The sequence below is a fragment of the Hyla sarda genome, chromosome 3 (assembly GCF_029499605.1).
Source record: "Hyla sarda isolate aHylSar1 chromosome 3, aHylSar1.hap1, whole genome shotgun sequence".
Classification (NCBI taxonomy): domain Eukaryota; kingdom Metazoa; phylum Chordata; class Amphibia; order Anura; family Hylidae; genus Hyla; species Hyla sarda.
Window position 1 is genome coordinate 402,628,882 of NC_079191.1, and position 25,861 is coordinate 402,654,742.

General features: G+C 42.4%; 1 protein-coding gene across 5 annotated transcripts in view; it reads left to right on the forward strand.

The window, feature by feature from the left end:
• The window catches only part of PRKCE (protein kinase C epsilon), a 478,701-nt gene that overhangs the window by 434,098 nt on the left and 18,742 nt on the right, over positions 1-25,861 (forward strand). For all 5 annotated transcript variants that reach the window (XR_008891642.1, XM_056568104.1, XM_056568105.1 and 2 more), the window contains one exon: positions 1,413-1,559. Coding sequence is in view for 4 of the 5 variants with exons in the window: in XM_056568104.1 (XP_056424079.1) it covers positions 1,413-1,559 (147 nt within the window). In the remaining variant the exon portion in view is untranslated. The remainder of the gene's footprint in view (positions 1-1,412; positions 1,560-25,861) is intronic.

Consider the following 25,861-nt stretch of genomic DNA (forward strand, 5'->3'; position numbering starts at 1 on the left):
CAGAGCCAGGGACTTGATCAGGCAGCAGTGGCGCCGCCTGGCCAGTGGGTCATTCCGCTGGTGGGCTTGGTCACTCGGAGGCAGTGGTTGCCACCTGACACTATGCCAGTGTTAGGATAAGGACCCATTCTTCTGTTTTCCCCTCATTATATTTACTCACTGCTTGTGAGTTTTGTCCGGCTGAAGGGGGCATTACCCGGCAGGCGTGACGTCAGCTGAAGCCTGCCGGGTAAGACTTCTGCCCTTCTCTGTTTTATGCTGCGCTCGGGCTTGGGAGCATGCATAGAACAGGGAGCCAATCACAGCAGGCAGGCAGTGATTCCCCCCCTTGTCTGTTACGCACAGCACGAGGCATACAGAGAGAAGGGAGATCGGAGCCGCCCTGCTTGCCGTGAATCAAGAAACCTCACTCTCCTATTCTCAGTCCTAGGACCATCAGCGCTGTACTGAGCTGCAGTGAGCACTGACGGCCGGGTTTCCACGCTTCTTAGGGGGTTGGGGGGCAGGGACAAGAACTGTGTTCACTATACCCTGTGATTGACAGGCAGGGAGTGAGAGCTGTGCTTATGTTCCGCCTCACCCACAGTTCTGGACTTTGGACTTGTGCAGGGGATCGGAACATGCCGCCCCTGCTTAATAACATCTGATCGGATCGGGTCTCAGAAGTGAGACCCGGTGCGATCAATCCCTCAGCCCCTGTACTACTGCCCCCAACATGAAACAGACCCTGTTCCATGCTGGGGGTAGCAGGATTCACTACGTTTTGAGTAATTTCTGTGAGTTTTCTTCACACTCGGAGGTTTTTTTATCTTTTTGTCAGGAACACGCCCCTTTTGTCAGGAAAAACGCCCATTTTGTATTTTTTTTTTTTCACTCTGAGTGATTTTGATTTTGTTGGGTTGTGCATCAGATTCTGGTGCAAATTCTGGCAAAAAGTGTTGGGATCCTGTTAGTAAATGAGGGCCATTGTGTGTTAAAAAATGTTATATCGCTTTTAAATAACACAACCATATAGGGGAAGATTTATCAAAACCTGTGCAGAGAAAAAGTGGAGCAGTTGCCCATATTAACCAATCAGATCGCTTCTTTTATTCTTAACAAGGCCTCTGACCAAATGAAAAGGGATCTGATTGATTGCTACGGGCAACTGGTCAATATTTCCTCTCCACAGGTTTGATAAATCTCCCCCATAGTGTCCAAATAATAACAGCTGGAGCCATGATGGAAGTTTGCAATAGGCTTCAGTGAAGGTCATATGGATTTATGTTTGGTGGGGAGGTTCTAAATGGGGACAGTACCTATAACCGGGCTGCTTTTTTGTATTCCAAAGTTTAACATGAACATTTTTTATGTATCTAGGACTGGCATTTTTTATGTATCGACTAATGATTTAAATGTTTTCTTTTTTTAAGTTTATGACCAAGAATCCAAACAAAAGGCTTGGGTGTGTGCCATCCCAGGGGCTAGAAGAAGCCATCAAACAACATCCGTTCTTCAAAGAAATCGACTGGGTACTTCTAGAGCAGAGGAAAATCAAACCACCATTTAAACCACGAATTGTAAGTAGACACAATGCGGACTGTAACAGACACCATGGATTGCAGGGAGGCAGAAGCGGTTTTAAAACTGTTTTAAGGCGATCACTCCTTTTGTTGATATACATGGACACTGTACAATGGTGGATACTGTCGCTTAAGACCTCTCCCATGTGATTACAAACATATTTGTAAATTACTTTATTAACCAACAATGACTCTTTATGCCAGAAAAACAGCTACATGGCTACTAGGTGTCTCACTTTTCTGTAATATGCTGTCTACTGCCTGTTGTCAAGGAAAATCTGTCTCTACTCATATTTACTTTAAAGTTTAGCATTTTCTCTGTGCATGAGAGAGTGGCACAACATAGTAGAGAGGAATATATATGCTGTTCTGTGGTTGGCTAGACATGTAAGGATAAGGAAGTCCATTTATGTGTACTACTGGCAAACAGCCCTGCTCAGGTCCAGTCCCCTGAAATGGAAAAAAATGAGAAGTAGTTGTGCAGCATGGAAAGTTATTTTTGAACTTCGGGATTATCTTAGCGTTGACACTAGTAAATACATAATTGATGGTTGGCACCAGATGGAACCTGAAAACCCCCTTACACTTTAAACTAAACCCCCCCCCCAACCCCTAAAATAAACTTCTAAGCAACATACATACCACTATACCACACACATATGTAGTACTGCTATAGCACACACAAACCTATCACACACATCTATGGTACTGCTACATCAAACACTCATACATATATTGTTTACTACATATACACACATTACACACAAGTCATTGTTCCTTATTATTGAGTGTGTGAGCTGGAGTCCAGCCTCTGGGGCCTCTACTTAATGAGATTTATGCCAGAAGTCATTGTGCATGTATGACCATCCAGCGAAATTACTGAAGCCTATGAGTCCTCCTCCAGAAAAGCACGTGCGGACATTCCACACATTTGAAGAATTCAGCGGGCGCCAGGACCTCTCAGAAATGCGCCCTCTCATAGGCGGCAATGCATTTTCGAGCGAAATCTGCAAAACATGTCTATTCTTTTCCCGGACGCCGGAAATGTGTGGAACAGTGTAGCGGAATTAATAGGTCTCGGCTGCAGCAGAGGACCCTACGATGGACCCTACAGTACTGCCGCCTGCTGTGCAGCCACAATGTGTAGGAGTATACTGCGCATGCGCACCGGTGTCTCACACATCGCAGTGTGCCTGCTCTTAGCAGTGGATTGCCACTATGAGCAGGCACAGATGGAGGCAACACTGTAGGGTCCATCGTCGGCGAATTTGCAGTGTAAAATACGCTGCAGTCCGTCCATGGGAACGAGTCCTTATAATTTATCTACAGAGACTAGCAACGGTTCCCACCTCCACTACCTGCACCTGTGCTTGGGCTTGTCCAGCAGGGTCTTCAGTAACAACAAAATCCATAAACAAATGACGTCCGGCACGTAGATTGCAGTAAAAACAGGCGAAATTTTATTGCATCAAACCAACATGTGGAGCATCAAAGCCAACAGCGTTGATGATCCACATGTTGGTTTGATGTAATTAAATTTCTCAGACCGCTGGGACCCCCGTGAACTCCCACACTTCCCCCAACTCTCCTCCTAAAGGCAGCATGTTGACCACCACACAAAGCTGTGGCCAACATGTCCCCTCCATGCATCTCAATGGGAGAGATGGAGATACCGGAGCGCATTGCTCCGGCTCTCCTATAGAGATGCACGGAGGGGGCGTGACGGCCACTGCTCCGTGCAATGGTTGACATGCCCCATTCAGGAGGAAAGCCCGGGGCACTGGGCTGGTGATCACGGGGGGGGGGGTGTTTCCTGGCTGTTGGACCCCCACAATCTTATACTTATCCCCCATCATTAGGATAGGGGATACATTTTTCTACCCTTTTAACAAAAAATGTTGGTGTCATAAAGACTTGTCAAAAGCTTTGATCGAGGGGGTCTTGGTGTTCAGACCCTCAATGATCTCTAGAACGAGCACATCTCTTCACCTCTTTCCTTGCTGCTGGAGGTGGATTCTAAAGAAAGTCCTTGGAGCCCATCTTGCAATAAGGAGAAAGACGTGGTTCGTGGGGGGGGGGGGGGCAGTAACGTGGCTCATGACTTCCATGGCACCATGGACCAACATGTCTAATCGGAAACCACAAGTCCTAGATACCAGTGTCCTCCTGTAACTGAAGACAACAGGATCAGAAAGCTTCTCCATGGAGATGTCTTGTTTTGTTGTCGTAAGCAACATGTGTCAACCGTGCAAAGTGGCCGTTAATTTACTATTCTTCTTGTTGTGATACCATCAGAAGTGTTCTACATGATGTAATATTCCCATTATTGTACCCTTAATCCTCTTGATATTCTACACTCTTCCCCACTGCTGTTTATAAAGGAGGACAGCCCAAAGCATGCCAGTTTCGGGCTGGCACTGCCAGGGATTGTTTTGGCAGAATGCCTTGGATGTGATTAATGAAGCTTTTAATTGCATTTTGCATTTGACAGATTTTTAAATCCTTTGGACTCTTCTAGGTCTCCAGTTATAGAGTGAGATATAAACTGGTATCTGACTATAAAACATGTATACGGTAGAATCTCCCAATAGCGGACATTTATGGGGGGAAAAAGTATTTTTTGGGAGATGTCTGCTATTGGAGAGAAAAAAAGCCCACAAAATCCTTCTAAATGACTGAATACTGTACTCACTTCAGAGTGTAATTACCTCTAAAACAGGGGGCCATGTTGACCTTTTTCTCTCTCACCCCATTGTTGGTGTGAATTCTTCTGCAAGTGAAACATAGTGTTTGCACACACTGGGCCTTCAGCGCCCCTTCCATTCCCCCATATATCTTGTCTTTCCTACCATGCCATGCTTACTGCATCCCCTGTCCTCCCTCTAGTGCGGCAGCCAGCTGTCCAACACCCCTTTAGCGGGCTAAGTCCATTTCCATGTGCAGGCGAGTCCATTTGAGTATAGTAGGGTGCATGGTAGGGCCGGTTTTACGCTATTGGGCAGTTACCCCCTTACACTTTAAACTACCCCCCCCCCCCCCCAACCCCTAGAAAAAACTTCTAAGCAACATACATACCACTATACCACACACATATGTAGTACTGCTATAGCACACACAAACCTATCGCACACATCTATGGTACTGCTACATCTATGGTACTGATATAAACTGGTATCTGACTATAAAACATGTATACGGTAGAATCTCCCAATAGCGGACATTTATGGGGGGGAAAAGTATTTTTTGGGAGATGTCTGCTATTGGAGAGAAAAAAAGCCCACAAAATCCTTCTAAATGACTGAATACTGTACTCACTTCAGAGTGTAATTACCTCTAAAACACGGGGCCATGTTGACCTTTTTCTCTCTCACCCCATTGTTGGTGTGAATTCTTCTGCAAGTGAAACATAGGCCCTCATTTACTAAGAAAATCGGGTTGTAAGTCTATCTTGCTTTCTTACCCGACTGCTTTTTTCCCCTGGTATTTATTATTATGTCGCATCCTGTTTGTCGCACGTGGGTTTTGTAGGTTTTGGTTTCCAACTCCTCTGAGCTGTCGGGAAAAAATCCACAACAATTCAACAAATTCGGGTTGGAAACCTTAATAAATACGTGGGAAAGCTCAGAAATGTCGGGTAACGCCCCTTTTTCGGGTTTGGGAGAATCCACATCGGGTCCGTCGGGAAAAAATGTTGCATAGTGTCGCAGACTGGCGCACGATGTCTGCGACATGGCGCAGACAAAGATGCGACAAAAAAACCCGACAAAAGAGGTCGGGTTTAGAATAGTAAATGAGGGCCATAGTGTTTGCACACACTGGGCCTTCAGCGCCCCTTCCATTCCCCCATATATCTTGTCTTTCCTACCATGCCATGCTTACTGCATCCCCTGTCCTCCCTCTAGTGCGGCAGCCAGCTGTCCAACACCCCTTTAGCGGGCTAGTCCATTTCCATGTGCAGGCGAGTCCATTTGAGTGTAGTAGGGTGCATGGTAGGGCCGGTTTTACGCTATTGGGCAGTTAACTCATCCATACAGGTGAGTCCGCGTCTGCTATTGGTAGGGTGCAAATACATGAAGTCTCATGGGACTATGCCAGGGAATCAAAAACTGTCCGCTATTGGGAAGTTTCCGCTAAGGGAGGTTTTTCTGTATAGGCTTTTCATAAGTCAACTTCAGTGAGGATCCAAAAGCTTAGCCCCTCCCCCCCCCCCCCCCCCCCCCCTCTAATTCTATATATCAATAGAAGTAGAATTACAATATTCCAGTAAAATGGTATTCAGAAATGGTTTTTGAATACAGGACTAATAAGGGACAGGTCACATACAGTGATCCCTCAACTTACAATGGCCTCAACATACAATCGTTTCAACATACAATGGTCTATTCTGGACCATTGTAAGTTGAAACGAGACTCAACATACAATGTACAGACAGTCCAGATCTGTGAAACGTGTCAATGGCCGGAAGAACCGACCAATCAGAATGGGCATTCACTGGTAAAACACCTGTATTACTGAAGTGCATGCACTGACTGGTGTCTGGTAGCGCCCCCTACAGTACAGGGAGGTATTACATGTTCTGTACTCTTTACCTGTACCAGGGTTACCTGCTTCTTTGGACACCAGGTGAGAGTGACTTAATGTTACTTTTTTTAGGACATTTCGTGTACTGTACAGGACCCTGAAGAAGCTCCTGTCCTCTACATAGACCAGTGTTTTCTCAAGCAGGGTACCCCCAGCTGTTGCAAAACTACAACTCCCAGCATGCCCGGACAGCCTTTGGCTGTCCGGGCATGCTGGGAGTTGTAGTTTTGCAACAGCTGGAGGCTCCCTGCTTGGGAAACACTGACATAGACAGTGATTACAGCTCCCAGCAGATCTTTCTTACTTTTACATGTACGATCTTGCTTTATATATATTTATTTTTCTTTAATTCTCACTTTTTCCTATTTTTTTATGACATTTTGGTGGCTTCAGAACCAATTACCAGGTTTCCATAGAGTTCTGGTCTCAACATACAATGGTTTCAACATACAATGGTCATCCTGGAACCAATTAATATTGTAACTCAAGGGACCACTGTACTTATATATGTGTGTAGGTCCTAAAGCTGGTGGAACAGTGAGGCTCCACAGAGAAGGAGTTATTGTGTGTGAGTGTATGAGAAATAGGGTCTGCATTAGTGTAGGTGGTCTGCATTTAGTCTGGGGTCTGTATTTGGAGGGTCTGGTTTAGTGATTGAGTTTAGGGAGTCTGCTCTTGATTTTTTTAGGGGGTCTGATATGGGGTCTATATTATGGGGTCTGTTCTTAGGCTTAGTTGTGTCTTATTTATTGAGAAGATCTCCTTTAGGGTCTATATTTACTTAAGGTGTGGGCTGCACTATGTATTAGAGCATAGTTTCCCAACCAGGGTGCCTCCAGCTGTTGCAAAACTACAACTCCCAGCATGTCCAGACAGCTGAATGCTGGGAGTTGTAGTTTTGCAACATTGGTTAGGAAACATTGTATGAGAGTTTAGAGGGTCTGATTGGCAGTCTGCTTTAGGGTCTGTTTTTCTTTAGGGGCAAGGGTCGGGGTAGTCTGGCCTGGAATCTGTATTTATTTAAGTTTTTTTTTTATTGGGGTCTGGTCTGAGGTCTGAATTTACTTAGTAGGCTCAGGTTGGAGGCCTATAAGTTAAAGGGGTTATCCAGGAAAAAACTTTTTTTTATATATCAACTGGCTCCAGAAAGTAACAGATTTGTAAATTACTTCTATTAAATTTTTTTAATCCTTTCAGTACTTATGAGCTTCTGAAGTTAAGGTTGTTCTTTTCTGTCTAAGTGCTCTCTGATGACACGTGTCTCAGGAACCGCCCAATTTAGAAGCAAATCCCCATAGCAAACCTCTTCTAAACTGGGCGTTTCCCGAGACACGTGTCATCAGAGAGCACTTAGACAGAAAAGAACAACCTAAACTTCAGAAGCTCATAAGTACTGAAAGGATTAAGATTTTTTTAATTGAAGTAATTTACAGATCTGTTTAACTTCCTGGAGCCAGTTGATATCTAAAAAAAAAAAATTTCCTGGATAACCCCTTTAAGAGGGGTCTGGATTTCTTGAGGACTGGTCTAGACTGGCGAGACAGAAAAGCTAAACCCCTAAAATTCCATCCTCCCAACAGACCGTTCCCTTGCAATAAAATACATAACTACAAAAATGAACTTTTTAAATGGTGGGGCTTGGCCACAGTGTTTTATTATTAAATTATTTTTATTTAAATAAATATAACAAACTATAAAAATAAGGCCCTTAAAAAAAACTTGTAGCAATCTGGTGGGTACTGCCAACACCAGACTGATCATCAATTCTCCTTTCCTCACGACCGCTGTGACTTCACAATTGCTCGAGCTAAAACGAAAGAAAAAACAGCAAAGAAAACAACAAAACAGAAAAACAACAATTAACATGGAGGAGGATGGGACAAAGCCTCCGGGTGCCAAGTATAAAGGGGAATGAGGAGAAACCCCGCACGCCAGCCCAGCATATAATGGAGGGGGAGGGACAATAAAACTTGGGAAAGCTAATGTCCTGGGATTGGCCATTATTATCCCCATGTTAACCCCTCCCGCACAGGTACCAGCAAGGGGAGGGGGGGGGAGCAGACTTAGTGGAGCCCTGACTTAAAGGACCAGGCTCACCAGTCAGGGGGCAAGCTGGTTAAACCCCGCTTGCCCCTCCAGGTTTGTATTTATTCTAGGGTCTGGTCTGGGGTCTCTATTTATAGGGTGCAGTCTTGTGTTTGTATTTATTCTAGGGTCTGGTCTGGGGTCTCTATTTATAGGGTGCAGTCTTGTGTTTGTATTTATTCTAGGGTCTGGTCTGGGGTCTCTGTTTATAGGGTGCAGTCTTGTGTTTGTATTTATTCTAGGGTCTGGTCTGGGGTCTCTATTTATAGGGTGCAGTCTTGTTTTTGTATTTATTCTAGGGTCTGGTCTGGGGTCTCTATTTATTGGGTGCAGTCTTGTGTTTGTATTTATTCTAGGGTCTGGTCTGGGGTCTCTATTTATAGGGTGCAGTCTTGTGTTTGTATTTATTCTAGGGTCTGGTCTGGGGTCTCTATTTATAGGGTGCAGTCTTGTGTTTGTATTTATTCTAGGGTCTGGTCTGGGGTCTCTATTTATAGGGTGCAGTCTTGTGTTTGTATTTATTCTAGGGTCTGGTCTGGGGTCTCTATTTATAGGGTGCTGTCTTGTGTTTGTATTTATTCTAGGGTCTGGTCTGGGGTCTCTATTTATAGGGTGCAGTCTTGTGTTTGTATTTATTCTAGGGTCTGGTCTGGGGTCTCTATTTATAGGGTGCAGTCTTGTGTTTGTATTTATTCTAGGGTCTGGTCTGGGGTCTCTATTTATAGGGTGCTGTCTTGTGTTTGTATTTATTCTAGGGTCTGGTCTGGGGTCTCTATTTATAGGGTGCAGTCTTGTGTTTGTATTTATTCTAGGATCTGGTCTGGGGTCTCTATTTATTGGGTGCAGTCTTGTGTTTGTATTTATTCTAGGGTCTGGTCTGGGGTCTCTATTTATAGGGTGCAGTCTTGTGTTTGTATTTATTCTAGGGTCTGGTCTGGGGTCTCTGTTTATAGGGTGCAGTCTTGTGTTTGTATTTATTCTAGGGTCTGGTCTGGGGTCTCTGTTTATAGGGTGCAGTCTTGTGTTTGTATTTATTCTAGGTTCTGGTCTGGGGTCTCTATTTATAGGGTGCAGTCTTGTGTTTGTATTTATTCTAGGGTCTGGTCTGGGGTCTCTATTTATAGGGTGCAGTCTTGTGTTTGTATTTATTCTAGGGTCTGGTCTGGGGTCTCTGTTTATAGGGTGCAGTCTTGTGTTTGTATTTCATTTCCTGCTTATGGGTTTTAATTTATTTTAAGCTGGGGATAGACATATTGTGGACTATGTCTGGGGTTCAGGAGCATTAAAGGAGTAGTCCAGTTTAGGAAAATGTATCCCTTATCCAAAGGATAAGTGTCAGATGGCAGCAGGTCTGACGGCTGGGACCCCCACAATCTCCTGCACTCCGCTTCGGCTCTCCCCATGCACGACGCGGTGGTCAACATGTTTCCTTCATGCGTCTCTATAGTAGACCCGGAGATGCACGAGTATAGTGCTTCAACTCTCCCATAGAGATGTAGGGAGGGCGCGTGTGACCCCCGCTCTGTGTACAAGGCGAGCTGGAGCGCTGTGCCGGAGATCGCAGAGGGCCCCAGCAGTCAGCCCCCCGCGGGTTTGCATAGGGGATACATTTTACTAGACTGAAGTACCCCTTTAATTTACAGTTGCACATAACCTCTGTATATGGGTATATGCAGTCTACATGAGGGTAAGTGAGTGCACCCCAGCCCCTGGCTGTTCCTATGGCAGGATCTCAGCTCTTGCCAGCCTAGTTGTGAACCAATGATTGAGGAAAGAAGCATTGGAGCCGGGGCACACAATTTACCTGATCTGCCTAGGACACCAAGATGCCAACTTTAGTGTCTGTGCTATAGTGGAGATATCTAGACCTTTACACTGTGACACTTGGAGTGTGAAGTCTACAAGTCCATTAAGGAAGCTTATTCTGTATAATAATGCTAATAAAAAATGTTACCCATTCTTGGAAATAAGCAATTAAGAGGGAACATTTTAACTAGTAATTGCTCCACTTGTTAAGCCTGTTAATACATGTTTGCACTGCTGGAGTCATACACCTGCATTTCCTGTGGTGTTATGTGCCGTGCCCAGTTGGGCAGGTTTTAAGTGCCTGGCGCACAGAGTTTGTTGTTTGCCAACATATATGTAAAGTTTTAACTCAAAATTCTAAATTTCTATAGTACTTAATATGACAATCTATGAAATATTCATAATGGAGGAAGCCATTATAGAACCAGAAACCACCACAGCATTGTGGTAGAATGTGTGGCCTGATGGAAAGGAGTCAGTGGTAGAAAACAGAGGTGGCACATACTCTGATCTGGCCACCATTACTATGTGGGTACCACAGGGGGGCAGTATTGGGTCCTATTCTCTATTTTTATAAATAATCTGATAGAGGGATTGTACAGTAAAATATCAATTTTAACAGATGGTAATAAACTGTATAAAGTTAGTGACAAGATAGAGGACAGTGCAGTGCTACAAATGGGTCTGGATACGCTGGAGGCTTGGTCTGAGAAGATGAGGTTTAAAATTGAAAACTGTAAGGTTGTATATGCAGGAACGGGAAACCCATGTCAAAACTGCCTATTAAATGGAAAACACAGGGTAAAACTGACATTAAGAAGCACTTAGAAATTTTTACTTAAAGGAGTTGTCCAACGAAAGAAACAACCTGTGTGTGATGTCAAAAAGTATAATAAAGCATCTCACTAATATAAAGGTATTAGCCATACTGCACAGATCTCTCCATATTAGCTGATCTGTCTGGCTTGTAGCTGTGACATCTCGTCACACTCTTTGAAAGCAAAGCTCCTGTCCCCCCACCCCTCCTGTCTGGTTAGGTGGTGACCAATGATGTGAAGAGGGGAGTTCATATTACTGTTCATTAGATTTTAAGGCAGCAGAAAGCTTTCTCAGGCAAGAGAGCAGTGAGCCTGTTTTGGCGGAAACTACTGTGACTTAGAAAAATTTTCTGCTGTCTTAAAATTTGTCTTAAATATCTTAATATGAGCTCCCCTCTTCACATCAATGGTCTGGTCCTGAGCAGACAGGAGGAGAGAGGGGAGGAGGGACGGGAGCTCTGAGTGTGATGTGATGTCACTGCTACAAGGGAGGGAGCAGTGCGGATATGTGTAGATTTCTGAACTATGGCTAATAACATTATAAGTAAGTTCCTTTATACTACTTTTTAACACCATACACAGGTTGTTTCTTTCACTGGAAAACCCCTTTAACTGTTGTAATCAGTGTGAGGCAGCTTCTATCAAGACAAATAAGATCAAGGGGGGCATCAAAAGGGGCATAGATGTACACAATTGAAAAAATACACTCACTAACCACTTTATTAGTTATACCTTGCTAATACCAGTTTGGAAACATTCTTCAGAGATTTTGGTCTCTATGGACATGATGGCATCACACAGCTGCAGATTTGTCGGCTGCACATCCATGATGAATCTATCCGTTCCACCACAGGTGATATATTGGGTGGAGATCTGGTGACTGTGGAGGCCATTGGAGTCCAGTGACCTCATTGTCATGTATGAGATGATGTGAGCTTTGTGACCTGGTACATTATCCTGTTGAAGTAACCAACTGTTTTGGGTTGATTGCCCCTTGCCAAGTAAGAGCAGGGTGTTGGCTAGTGACAAGTCTATCACCCAGTTGGCTATTTAGCCATACTTATCTAGTAAGACTGGTGACTGTATCTAGTTGTCTTGTCTGTGGCATTGGTCTATCGGTCCCAGTTTTAATCTTATACTGCTGTTCATTTAACCTGTTCTGCCGTGTCAGAATAAAGAAAATTTGCATTTGAACTTTCGCTGCACTGGACAATCTTCTTCTTCTTATATGTGTACAGCCTTGTCCGGGCTGGGTCCGCAGCGCGAGTGGCAACTCACTAGGGGTGAGCTGGATATACCTTTGGACTAGTTTTAATCTTGTAGTTTTTAATATTTAGAATGTTAAGTTGGCCAGGCTTAAGTTTGTTTTATGGTCTACCATATGGTTTTCCTCACCTCAATGTTCAATGATTCACCCGTTACCTAAATGCTGTAGATTGTAATTTTCAGTCAGGTTTCTACTGAATAGGTTGGGACTGAAAAGCCATAGTGATTTCACTTGTTTCTGGTCATTACAAAGACCAATTCCTCATAAAATTGACCCTAACCAGGAAAAAACTATTTTTGTAAGTCAGCCAGAAGACAAAGGGGTTTTATCTTATCTCAATTTCTGATGTAGAAACTGCTGACATCTACATCTGATGAGTGCTAAGTGGAAGGAATAACACAGTGTAAGGGAAAGTACATGTCACCTAGGTCTAGACCCAACAGTACATATAGCCTGTAACCAGTATGAACATATTTAAGAAATTTGGGTCAGCTTCAATGTTTGTAGCAATAAGAGATGCACAGAACTGCCATTGCCTCCACCCCTATGTACATTGGCACCCAGTCTGCTTCCCAGCATACAAAACAAGACTCTTCATGTATTCTCAGAGGGTGAATACTGAGAATTCTTATCAACAGCAATTGATGGCATTTGATGAAACAGGAGGAATATGTAAATTTCCTCATGTAGATATTAGCAATACAAAAGTTGATAAGATGATAAGATATACAAACTTTGGCTGTGAACTTAGCCATGTATCACAACAATGGCCTTGTCATATTCAGCCATGTCCCCACTAGAATTACGAGAGGCCAAGTCACTGCCTCCCACAAGATTGACACATTCCTTTCCTCCTGCTATCATCCTTCTCATCTGATTGGCCAGGAACTTATTCTTGTCACCACCCACTGAAACTAGGTACAACCCAATTTGGTTGGCTGACAGATGGTTTCTATTTCGAAAATATCCTAAACCAGAAGATCTAGTTGTCCTGGCTAAAATATTGATGGCCAATGCTTAGGATAGGCTATCAGAGTTAAAGGGATACACCACTAATTTAAAACTCATCCTGCAGATAGGAGATAATTGTCTGATCGCCAGGGGTCTGACCTATGGGGCTCCCCCATTTCCATAACCTAGCCCCATTTCTCCCTACTGTATGGAGCGGTATGTTAACACCAACTCTATGCATTGTCAATGAGAGCGCCAGAGTACAACACTCTTGTATCTTTGGTGCTCCAATAGACATTTAATTGAGCGCATGCTGACACACCGCTCCATGCACAGGTAGTAACAGGTCCCTGTATTTACACCATTGGAGATCGGATCTTTGTGATCCCCTCCCATGATCTACAGAATGGGGCCCCATTCTGTAGACCGTTGGGGGTCCAATTTCTGTGACCCCCCACACCACATTATTATACAGAATGGTGCCCTGTTTCTTTCTGTGCCGGAGATACCTGAGTACATCGCTCATGTTTCTCCAGCACTCCCATAGACACTTCAACATGCTGCTCCATGCACAGGTAGAGACGGGCTCCCGTTCCATAGATCACTGAGGGTGGCAGAGGTTGAACAATCCCCTTTGATGCAGATCGGAGTATAGTAGTGAAGTACCCCAGGACTGACCTATGCTAAGTATGGATTTTCAGTGTTAAAGTCCCAGGAAGCAAAGTAAATTAAGGCCTTTAAAGATGCTCCAGTGCAGGGTTTCTGAACCTTCTGCTGCTTGGGCCTCACCATCCAGAACAGGGTGAAGTGTGGGCCTAATCCACTACTAGGGACACCTCACCAATGAGGCCCATCTCACAGTTCGAGAACTTCTAAACTCATTTACACACTAAATGGTTTCTTGAAATTTAGACTTAGAAGTGATAGATCTCCTTACTGAGATCTATGTCTGGTCTGAAGCTCCGAAATGGCTGATAGTTCATAGATTTTGTAAATCCCACTAGGCAATGTTTTAGGAAGAATCTACATGTCAGCCGTCTTGGTTCTTATCTCTGTTTTCTACTTCTTATCACTTATTGAGCTGAGATAAGTTGAAGCCAATTTGGATTTATACAGAAAGCTGTCGTCATATCTACTCAACCAAATGGCCATTCCATATATCCGTGGGTATGATACTAGTGTGCATGTCAGTCTGTCTTTATAGAACTGTCCCATGAGTCTGAAAGCAAAAGAATTCCCACATAACAATGCTCCATCTCTCCCAAGAAGACAGAAATAAGTCTTTAATTGTCCTCTTGTGGCACGTTACGCAGCTCTGGATTTGTGGTGTTTAATAAGAATAAATAGGGATGTCAACTTTCAGATTCCTTTCCTGCTTAAGAAAAAGAAAATGGGCACTTTGATGTGGTTTTGCTAATTCAAACCAACTTTGTGAATTCATCACCATATTATTTTTCCACTATGTAAAGGAAGTCTCGACCTTTAAGTTATAAGTAAATATAAATATGTATAAAGCTCAATGGCCCTTATTTACTAAGGTTGTTGTGTAGTTTTCTTTGTGGGTTTTAATTCCCTAAAATTTATTTTCGACGGTATTTACTAAGGTTTCCCTACATTTTGTACTTTCCCTACATTTAGCTTTTTTTTTTACACATGCTCTGATCTGTAGGGTTTTCCTCAGCTGAAATCCACCACATTTTCTGTGGAACTGGAAACCTTTAGTAAATATGTAGTTTTTTTGTGAAAATGTCGTGAATGCGTCCCTTTTTGGTGACCATGCCCCCCTTTCCAGACAGTCACGCCCCTTTTTCGAGTTTTCTTAGTAAAATGGAGAGTTAGTCAGGTTTTTTTCAATTCTGGCACAGACAGAATTTCTGGCGCAATGTCCCAGAATCTGGCGCACAACCCGACAAAACGTGTCTGGTTTGCAATAGTAAATGTGGGCCAATGTGTGTGTTATGCTCCAGCATCACGTCCAAACGGCTAATGATATTAACATGAAACTTGGCCACATGTTACTAATATATCAACAACAAACATAGGATAGGTGACCCATACAAGTCTATGGGAATTATATGTTGCTTCATAACTTCCAAACGGCTGGAGATATTTCGATAATACTTGGTGACATGTTACTTATATGTCCACTTAAAATATAGGTTATTTAAAGGGGTACTCCGGTGAAAACCTTTTTTCTTTTAAATCAACTGGTGGCAGAAAGTTAAACATATTTGTAAATTACTTCTATTAAAAAATCTTAATCCTTCCTGTACTTATTAGCTGCTGAATACTACAGAGGAAATTCTTTTCTTTTTGGAATGCTCTCATGTCTTCATGACCACAGTGCTCTCTGCTGACGTTATTATAATAATAATTATGCTCTATTTATTGTTGTCCTTAGTGGGATTTGAACCCAAGTCCCCAGCACTGCAAGGCAGCAGGGCTAACCACTGAGCCACCATGCTGCCCTTAGCATACATTTGCTATGCACGGTTGCTAAAATGGACAGAGATGTCAGCAGAGAGCACTGTGCTCGTGATGTCATCAGTGTTCCAAAAAGAAAGGAATTTCCTCTGTAGCATGCAGCAGCTAATAAGTACTGCAAGGATTAAGATTTTTTAATAGAAGTAATTTACAAATATGTTTAACTTTCTGCCACCAGTTGATTTAAAAGAAAAAAGGTTATCACCGGAGTACCCCTTTAATTGAACCCTTAACTACCCCCATTTGTGAGGGTCGGGGTTTTTCTTTAAAGTCCCATGCAAATCTGTAGGAAATGTATGTTCCCACATAACTTCCGTACGGCTGGAGATATTTCAATAATACCTGGTACACATATTACTTATATGTAAAATAAAAATATATAATAGTTAAATTAACCCTTACCTACACCCTTATATAAAAGATGGGTTTTTGTTTCAAGTCCCATGCAAGTAAAATGGGACTTCCAGTACCTTACTCCACAAGCTCTGCTCTGCATCTCCTGGTGAATGTGTCAGTCCGGCTTGCAAGCCACACCTCATCCTCACAAAGATATTCCCACTGTTTAAGCCCAACCCCTTTTATTCTCTACCCTTTTTGTGCATTGGTCTGGCTTGCAAATCACGCCCAGTCCCACAAAGCCACATCCCCTTCTATTTTCAGCTTACAATATCTTCATAACAGATCAGTCCCACCTGAGGACAGGGTATGAGGATGGGATATGAGGTCGGGATATGAGGTCGGGATATGAGGTCGGGATATGAGGTTGGAATATGAGGACGGGATGTGAGGACGGGATGTGAGGACGGGATGTGAGGACGGGATGTGAGGACGGGATGTGAGGACGGGGTGTGAGGACGGGGTGTGAGGACGGGGTGTGAGGACGGGGTGTGAGGACGGGGTGTGAGGACGGGATATGAGAACGGGATGTAAGGACGGGATATGAGGTTGAGACATGAGGATTGGATAATAGGTTGGGATACGGGGACGGGATATGGGATCGGGATATGAGGTCGACATATGAGGTCGGGATATGAGGTCGGGATATGACGTCGAGATATGACGTCGAGATATGAGGACGGGATATGGGGTTGGGATATGACAACAATATATGAGGATGGGATATTAAGTCAAAAGCTTCCTCCTTTGTTGATTTTCCTCCCCAACAAGGTTTAGGAAAGAAAAACCGGGCAACGCCGTGTACTCAGCTAGTATATATATATATATATATATATATAGTAAAAAGGCCCACTTTGTTAATATGCCCCATTTCCAATGGTCTAAAGATTATTTATCCATAGTTTGAGGAAGCAGTGATGGTCATAGTAGGTTTCACCATCACCCTATTGCAGTGGTCTCCAGACTTTGGATTACTCATCCAATAAAAATCAAAAGGCAAAGCGGCCCTTACTAAGAGCAGTCTCTTAGTTAGGGCCGCTTTGCCTTTTGATTTTTTTCCCCAGTGGACTGCTGTATGACTTATGACAAGACTTGTACACGTGAATAAATAAATCGTTTTAATACTTATTATTTTAGCATTTAAACTTATTAACAAATTTTTATATAATGTGTGCACAGACGGACACTTTTCCACAGATTTTTTACATAAAACATTATTTTGTAAAAATACTGCTGTACTCTCTTAAAAAAATAAAATAAAAGAAATAAAAAAAAAAGCTTGTTTTACACTGTGTGAACCAGGTTCTGGTGCTGCTTGAGACTGTGTCCACACCTTGCGGTCAATTAGCAGTACAATTTGCGTTTATGCTGCGAATGGCAGAATTCGAGTAAAAATTTTCGTACTGCGATTTTCAAAATTATAATAATATATCATAATCACAATAAATGTTTACAATTTCATCCTTTAGCGGCAAAAACACAAACGCAGTAATTATTTGCACTACTGTTAATTATTGTTGTGAGTAAAAAAAAGAGCAATAGTTAAAGTAATAGTAAAAAAAAATAAAGTACCGTAATCATAAAATAAATCCTGGTAAATGAGGCAGGTGAGGACCTTCATGTTAGATGGTTGTGTTGAAATATCAATGTGTTTGCTGCAGATCCTTCTCATCTGCCTGTGATGAATACTTCTCTCCTGAATGCTGCAGACTTACAGATGGTCCGATATTAAATCCACTTGTCACTAACATGAAATATTCACTGTCCTAGTTCCATGATTAATTTCTCCTAGTATTGTTCTATGTTTATACTGAGCCGCTGCACCTATTTGCGTTGTTCATTATTGATATGCAAGTGAATATCTGTTTGTGTCTTTTGGACATGTTTAGAATATGTGCTTAGTATAATATATGTATTTTATTATATACTCAGCCATATTCTGTATTGATATAAAAATGTAAATCTTCATTTATTTAACATTAAAAGGGTTGTTTTAATAATATATGCCCTAATGGGAATGGGTCATCGTAAATTTACCTACATTTTTTTGTTAAACATATTTTTTTAAGAATTTGTGGGAAGTTTATCCCATTTTCCATTTTACTGTCTGTATTTTAAAATAATCCTGAAATCTTGCAGTTTTCATTCTCACCACTAAGGGCTCGTTCACACGGTCACTGGGCTCCACTAAAGAGAGCTCTGTCACTCAACCCATTTAAAGGACTAGAGTTGAGTGATGAAAAAATACTGCATGCAATTTTTTTTTACTCCTCGAAATACCGGATCCCTGACGGACCCCATTCAAGTCAATGGTAACCAGCAGGACCTGCAGTATTCTTCCTGTTCAGGGTCCATTCGGCACCGAAAAAAGAAGCTAAAGGGACCCTGAATGGGACAACGCCCAGAAGCTGTGTGAACCTAGCCTATGGCTAAAACTAAGTTCAGTGCATCACTCATCCAAGTGCAAAAGTGTCACTCAATAAAGTGGACTAGGATGCGGTTCATCGTAAGCCCTTCTCCAAAAGGAGAGGGGCTCCCAAAACCATTCCCTTGACTTCTGGGACAGAAAATACCTGCATGGGTACTGGATTAATGCTCCAAATTGCTCCCAGCATCAAGCTGGGCCACCCCAATTTTCAGTAGGAGAGCTGTAACTGGTAGGCATCCCTGCTGAAGCAGAGACTCTTGGTTTTACAGGGTTGAGGAAACTAATGGCCACACACACCTAACCTAGACTGTCAGAAGGACAATACACCCTGACCAATCCAAGCATACAAACAACACATGAAAAGTGCCACAGTAACAACAAAATGCAATAAATAATGTAAACAATTTTAAATGTAGAAAAAAATTCCTCCAAGACCAACGTCCAGAAGACCAATTCCTCCAAGACCAACGTCCAGAAGACTGGGAATCAAAAGGGGAAAGTAAGATAAGTGCCTGTGCCTCCACTCAGGGGGCCTTCTGTCACTCAATGAGTTCTGGCACCTCAGGGTCACCACTTCTCAGCTTTTACCCCAAAGGGCAGGCGGCTTTAGGGCAGCTGTCGGGCAAAACATGGAATAAGAACCTGATAACAACAGATACTACCCTGTTTGTAGACAGCAGTTTCAGCATTTTACCCACTTACCAGTACAGAGTGCTTACTGTCTAGGGAGAGGCCTATCATTGTGGGACTAAAGGGGTAATGTTTCTACTTTAGAAAGGTGTCATAAAGACTTGTGGAGACTTATAGGCTTTTGATACTCCAATGGGAATTCTGGGTGGGGATTACAAAAACAACTGAGCTCACTGTGTTTAGGCTAAGGTCACATAGCCTTTGTGCTCCAACCTGTTCAGGGTCTGTTCAGCTATTCTATTTTGCGCCACATGGACCCTGAACAGATCAGAGACGGATCCCTTTGACTTGAATGGGTCCATCGGGTGTCCGGTATTTTAAAAGAGTTGAGCAAAGTTAGCCTTCTGACAGAGCTCCCTTTAGCATAGCATGCCGGCAGTGTGAACGGGAGATAGGGAGAAAGAAAAAAAACAACCACACAGTGCGCCTAGTGCATTATCTTTGGACAATGGAGTGAGTTAGGATCAATATTATTGTGCTCACCTGGAGCGCAATAATTATGCGCATATACCCCAAATATACTGGGTAAGGCTGGGTTCACATCACGTTTTTGCCATACTGTTTTCAATCAGTTTTTCTAAAAAAAAAAAAACATATGGCAAAAAAAAAAAAAACGGATGGAAATGTATGGGAAAAAGTAAACAGTATACGTTTTTAAACCGTATACTGTTTTTAAAAGTGCATACGGTTCCGTCCGATTTTATAAAAAAATTAACCCATACATTTTTGAAAATTTAGTAAATTTTTAATGGGAGGGGCAATGAGCATGTGCAAAGTAAAAACCGTATACGGTTTCCCGTATGGAAGCGTATACATGTGCGTTTCCCATTGACAACCATGTTAAAAAAAACATATGTGGTTGCAGTACGGTTTTTAAACCGGAGTCAAAACCATGGTTGACCACTTTTGCATCCTTAAGTCCCCACCCAACACCCCTCCCATTAAAAATGGACAACATTTTCAAAAACTTATGTTTTTTTTTTTTTTTATAAAAACGGACGGAAAATTATGCACTTTTAAAAACAGTATACGGTTTAAAAACTCATACTGTTTACTTTTTCCCATACAGTTCCATCCGTATTTTTTTTTGCCATACGGTTTTCTTTAGAAAAACTGATTGAAAACAGTATGGCAAAAACGTGATGTGAAGCCAGCCTTATTGTGCTCACCTGGAGCACAATAATTATGCGCATATAACCCAAATATACTGGGTAAGAGTGCTGGTTCTCCGAGGAGGGGCAATGCCGTGAGGTCGTGGATGGGAACGAAAGTCTGTCCACATATGGTGCAGTAACAGAAGAATGAAGAAAAAAAACCCTGTAGGCGCAGATTTCTCCGGAGGTAGCAGACTAAAAGATATAATTTTAAAATTGAATATCTTTTATTAGGGAGACCAATGACGCGTTTCAGGTATGACCCTTCCTCAGATTGGTATCAATTGATACCAATCTGAGGAAGGGTCGTACCCGAAACGCGTCATTGGTCTCCCAAGTAAAAGATATTCTATTTTAAAATGATATCTTTTTGTCTGCTACCTCCGGAGAAATCTGCGCCTACAGGGTTTTTCTTCTTCATTCTTCTGTTACAGCAGTGTGAACCAGCCCTAAGCTGTAACTCCCGAAGACAATAGAAGTGATGAACACAATATACAATATAGCACAGCCATGTCTGCTTTTTTATACCTTCCATTCTCCAGAGTTTGCCCTGAAGACCTGAGATCTCTATTATTGCATCTGCTCTTCTACTATATAAATTATTGGCAGGTGTGAATATATATCCAACTATATCCGAATGGGAAAAATAATGGAAGAGCTAAATGTAATACTTTGGTTCCATTACTTTGGTTCCATTACTAGTTGTTCCTATACTAGAGTTTGTTGTGTGGCGGCTGCATACAGATCCTTCACATCCAAAATCCAAGTATGTAAGTAAAATCCAATCGTGGTGCTCACTGGCAAATGCCAAACGTCCTGCACGGTGTTGGGCTGTAAGCACAACCACCACCTGTGGATGTCGGGCTCTCATACCACCCTCATGGAGTCTGTATCTGACCGTTTGAGTGGACACATTCACATTTGTGGCCTGCTGGAGGTCATTTTGCAGGGCTCTGGCAGTGCTCCTCCTGCTCCTCCTTGCACAAAGGCGGAGGTATCGGTCCTGTTGCTGGGTTGTTTCCCTTTCTACGGCCTCCTCCATGTCTCCTTTTGTACTGGCCTGTCTCCTGGTAGCACCTCCATGCTCTGGACACTACGCTGACAGACACAGCAAACCTTCTTGCCACAGCTCGCATTGATGTGCCAGCCTGGATGAGCTTCACTACCTGAGCCATTTGTGTGGGTTGTAGACTCCGTTTCATGCTACCACTAGAGTGAAAGCCCTGCCAGCACTAAAAAGTGATCAAAACATCAGCCAGGAAGCATAGGAATTGAAAAGTGGTCTGTGGTCACCACCTGCAGAACCACTCCTTTATTGGGGGTGTCTTGTTAATTGCATATAATTTCCACCTGTTGTCTGTTCCATTTGCACAACAGCATGTGAAATTGATTGTCAATCAGTGTTGCTTCCTGAGTGGACAGTGTGATTTCACAGAAGTGTCATTGACTTGGAGTTACATTGTGTTGTTTAAGTGTTCCCTTTATTTTTTTGAACAGTGTATTATGTAACTATCTGCAGGGAAATTAAGTGGGGGCTATATTAAAGGGGAACTCTGGTGGAAACAAGTAGAAAACAAATGTTTTCAAATCAACTGGAGCCAGAAAGTTAAACAGATTTGTTAATTACTTCTAATTAAAAAAAATAATCTTAATCCTTCCAGTACTTATTAGCTGCTGTATAAAACAGAGAAATGTGTGAATTTCTTTTCTGTCTTACAACAGTGCTCTCTGCTGACACCTCTGTCCGTGTCCCCATAGAAAACCTCTCCTGCTCTGGACAGTTCCTGACACGGTCAGAGGTGTCAGCGGAGAGCACTGTTGTCAGTCTGGAAAGAACTTCACAAATTTCTCTGTAGTATATCTGTAGTATACAGCAGCTGATAAGTACTAGAAGGGTTAAGATTTTTAAATAGAAGTAATTTACAAATCAGTTTAACTTTCTTGCACCAGTTGATTTAAAAACATTTTTTTCCACCCCTTTAAGGCTGCTAGATGGGTCAGAAAACTGACTGGGGAACTATATAGTGACTATAATAATGGCTACCAGAGGGGGGGCGAGACTGTTTGTGGAACTTTCTGGAAAACTGTATGTATGGCTGCCAGAGGGAGAAGGATATTGACAGGCATCTGACAAGGGATTATATTAACAGATTCCAGAAGGGGGAGGAGAACTTACTGGGTACTTTATTTATAGTTGTTTGGGGGGGGGGGGGGGGGCTCTGGCTACGAAACTTACTTTCTACTGTGTATTTTGAACTACCAGAGGGGAGAGGAGATTGACCTGGGACCTTAGTCTGAATTTTATTTCCAGCTACCAGAGGGGAGAAGGTTATTGACTGAGAACTTACCTGGGTGGAATTTGTTTATAGATTCCAGAGGTGTAACGAGTCTAAGAACTTACTGGGGACTGTTTTTACTGCTACTGGTGGTGTCAAGAGACTGGGGGTGATTCAGAGCAGGGATAGCAAAATATATTTTGACTGGGCGCAATGGGTTTTAGGAGTGGATGGCGAAAAATAAGTCATGGGAGAGTTGCACGTGCTGCTAAGGCTAAGTTTCTGCCCAAAAAAACGCCAGAAAAAATGCTGCAGCATTTTCCTGTGGTTGGCATTTTTTTTCTTGCTTTTTTTCTGTCATTTTTTGCATTTGAGTGGAGATTGCATTTGGCGTTTTTTTTGGTACCCAAAATTTGTTGGGTACAAAAAAAAAAAAAAGGATGCAGTAGGGATGGGAAAAAATAAATTTTTAATAAAGTGTGTATGTGTGTTTCACTTTTTTATCTCTATATTTAAAATTTTTACATCCATGATGGGAGTAGTAGTACCTGTACTAATAGAAATATCGCCCCGGGTGTCAGTCGTGACACCCGACGCAATCGTCCATAATATAGCAGAGATGTGGAGCGGCTCTATACAGCGCTCACATCTCTGCTCTGTACTCCGGCCAATAATGTGAATAGAACATCACTCATTCATATTTTCCGCCCAGAGTGGGGATTGGCCGGATGGTTGTAGCCAATCACAGCTCTCAGAGGGAAATATGAATGAGTGATGTTCTATTCATATCACTGGCCGGCTGGAGTACAGAGCAGAGATGCAGAGCGCAGAGATGAAAGCCGCTCAGCATCTCTGCAATAGATAGGTCGATCGCATTGAGTGTCAGGAGTGACACCCGCTGGGATCTGTTCTTAACTGCAGGTACTACTACTCCCAACATGGAGCGCACTCTGCTCCATGCTGGGAACTGTAGTACCTGCATTAATAGACAGATCACAGCAAGTGTAACTTCTGACACCTGTTGCAATCGGTCTATCAATGAAGGTACTACAGCTCCCAGCATGGAGCAGAGTGTGCTCCATGTTTGGAGTAGTAGTACCTGCAGTTAAGGAAAGATCACAGCGGATGTAACTGCTGACACCCACTGTGATCCTCCTGTATAATGTATAGATGTGGCTGGCCACTCTACTATGATCCCTGCACTGATGTATATATACATAGTTACATAGTTACATAGTTACATAGTTAGTACGGTCGAAAAAAGACATATGTCCATCAAGTTCAACCAGGGAATTAAGGGGTAGGGGTGCGGCGCGATATTGAGGAAGGGATGAGATTTTATATTTCTTCATAAGCATTAATCTTATTTTGTTCCAGGAATGTATCTAATCCTGTTTTAAAGCTGTTAATTGTTCCTGCTGTGACCAGTTCCTGAGGTAGACTGTTCCATAAGTTCACAGTTCTCATGGTAAAGAAGGCGTGTCGCCCCTTGAGACTAAACTTTTTCTTCTCCAGACGGAGGGAGTGCCCCCTCGTCCTTTGGGGGGGTTTAACCTGGAACAGTTTTTCTCCATATTTTTTGTATGGGCCATTAATATACTTATATACGTTTATCATATCCCCCCTTAAACGTCTCTTCTCAAGACTAAACAATTGTAACTCCTTTAATCGCTCCTCATAGCTAAGATGTTCCATTCCCCATATTAGTTTAGTCGCGCGTCTCTGCACCCTTTCCAACTCCGCAGTGTCCCTTTTATGCAGTGTCCCTTTTATGGACAGGTGCCCAAAACTGAACAGCATATTCCAGGTAAGGCCGTACCAATGCTTTATAAAGGGGGAGTATTATGTCCCTGTCCCTTGAGTCCTTGATCTATTCATATATCCCACAGAGTTGTGATTGGCTGGAACCATCTGGCCAATCACAGCTCTCTGCAGGAAATATGAATAGGTGTATATACACGTCAGTGCAGGGGACCATAGAAGAGCAGCTGGCCGCATCTATACATTATACAGGAGGATTGCAACAGGCGATCTGTCAATTAGTACAGGTACTACTACTCCCATCATGGAACAGTGTGTTCCATGCTAGGAGTAGTAGTACTACCTAAAAAAAGAAGGAAAAAAAAGTGAAAAACACACACACACTACATTTTTATTATTGTCTGCTACATTTTTAGTTTCCTGCCCACCCATATAAATTGATCCCTGTTTAAAAATTTATAAAAAAATTCATTATAATAAAGATAAATTTCATTAGGTACAATATTGATCCCTGTTTAATTTTTCCATCACTACTGTATTTGTTTTTTTTTTAATGGTACCCTACAAAATGTTATTTAAAAAGGTATCTCCATCCCTTTTTTGGATCGCTAAAGTCCAAAAAAGAATAAAAACGGCCAGCAAAGACACCAAAGTTAAAACCCACATGTCGTTTTTTTTTGTTTTTTTTTGAGCCATTGGCTCTACATGCTGCGACTTTGCAAAACCGCCAAGGAGCTAAAAAAAAAAGTAAAAAAAAAAACAAAACACCAAAAGGATTTAAAAAACGCCAAACTGAAAAATGCCAAGTGGAAAAAGAATTTTGCGATTTCTCATTGATTTACAGCTAACATCTGGCCGCAGCGTTTCTTGGCCGAAAAAACGCCATGCGGCAGATTTGACGTTTTTCCTCTGCGTTTTTCCCCCCAAAAAACAAGTAGAAACTTAGCCTAAGGGGACACAGAGAAAGGAGAAAATTAGAAATGGGTTATTTTTTTGTGCAAAATAGTTTCAAATCCCAGAGATCACCTGTAATCTGGAAGGAAGGGCTAGTGTTAATTGTTAGATCCCTTCTTCTGAGTGCCCCCACTGGTGAAATCAAGCATTACATGGTGCTCATTGACATAAATTGCATGTTTTTGTAATTCAAAATCAAGTTAGATCCTCCAGGAATGTCATATTTGAACTTTAAGGCCTGTGTGTGAGAACTGAAGTGCTTGTTTGTAGAGATCAACACTAAAAACTGCTTAAGTTAGACCTATGTAGTATTATATAACCCTTATGTATATACCGGTATTCCTGGAAATCTCTTTAAGGCAGTATGACCACAGGACAAATGATATAAGTGTATTTCCTAGAAACAAAAAAAAAGTATACGTACAGAATCCTGGGTGAGGTTTACTGCGCTGAAAGACAACAGGTTTATAGTGTGTTGTAAATGTTAGTGGAAGTTGGCTCTGTCTGGTATGGGCTGTTACAGTGGGGCAAAAAAGTATTTAGTCAGCAGCCACCAATTGTGCAAGTTCTCCCACTTATAAAGATGAGAGAGGACTGCAATTTTCATCATAGGTTATAACCTCAACTATGAGAGACACAATGAGAAA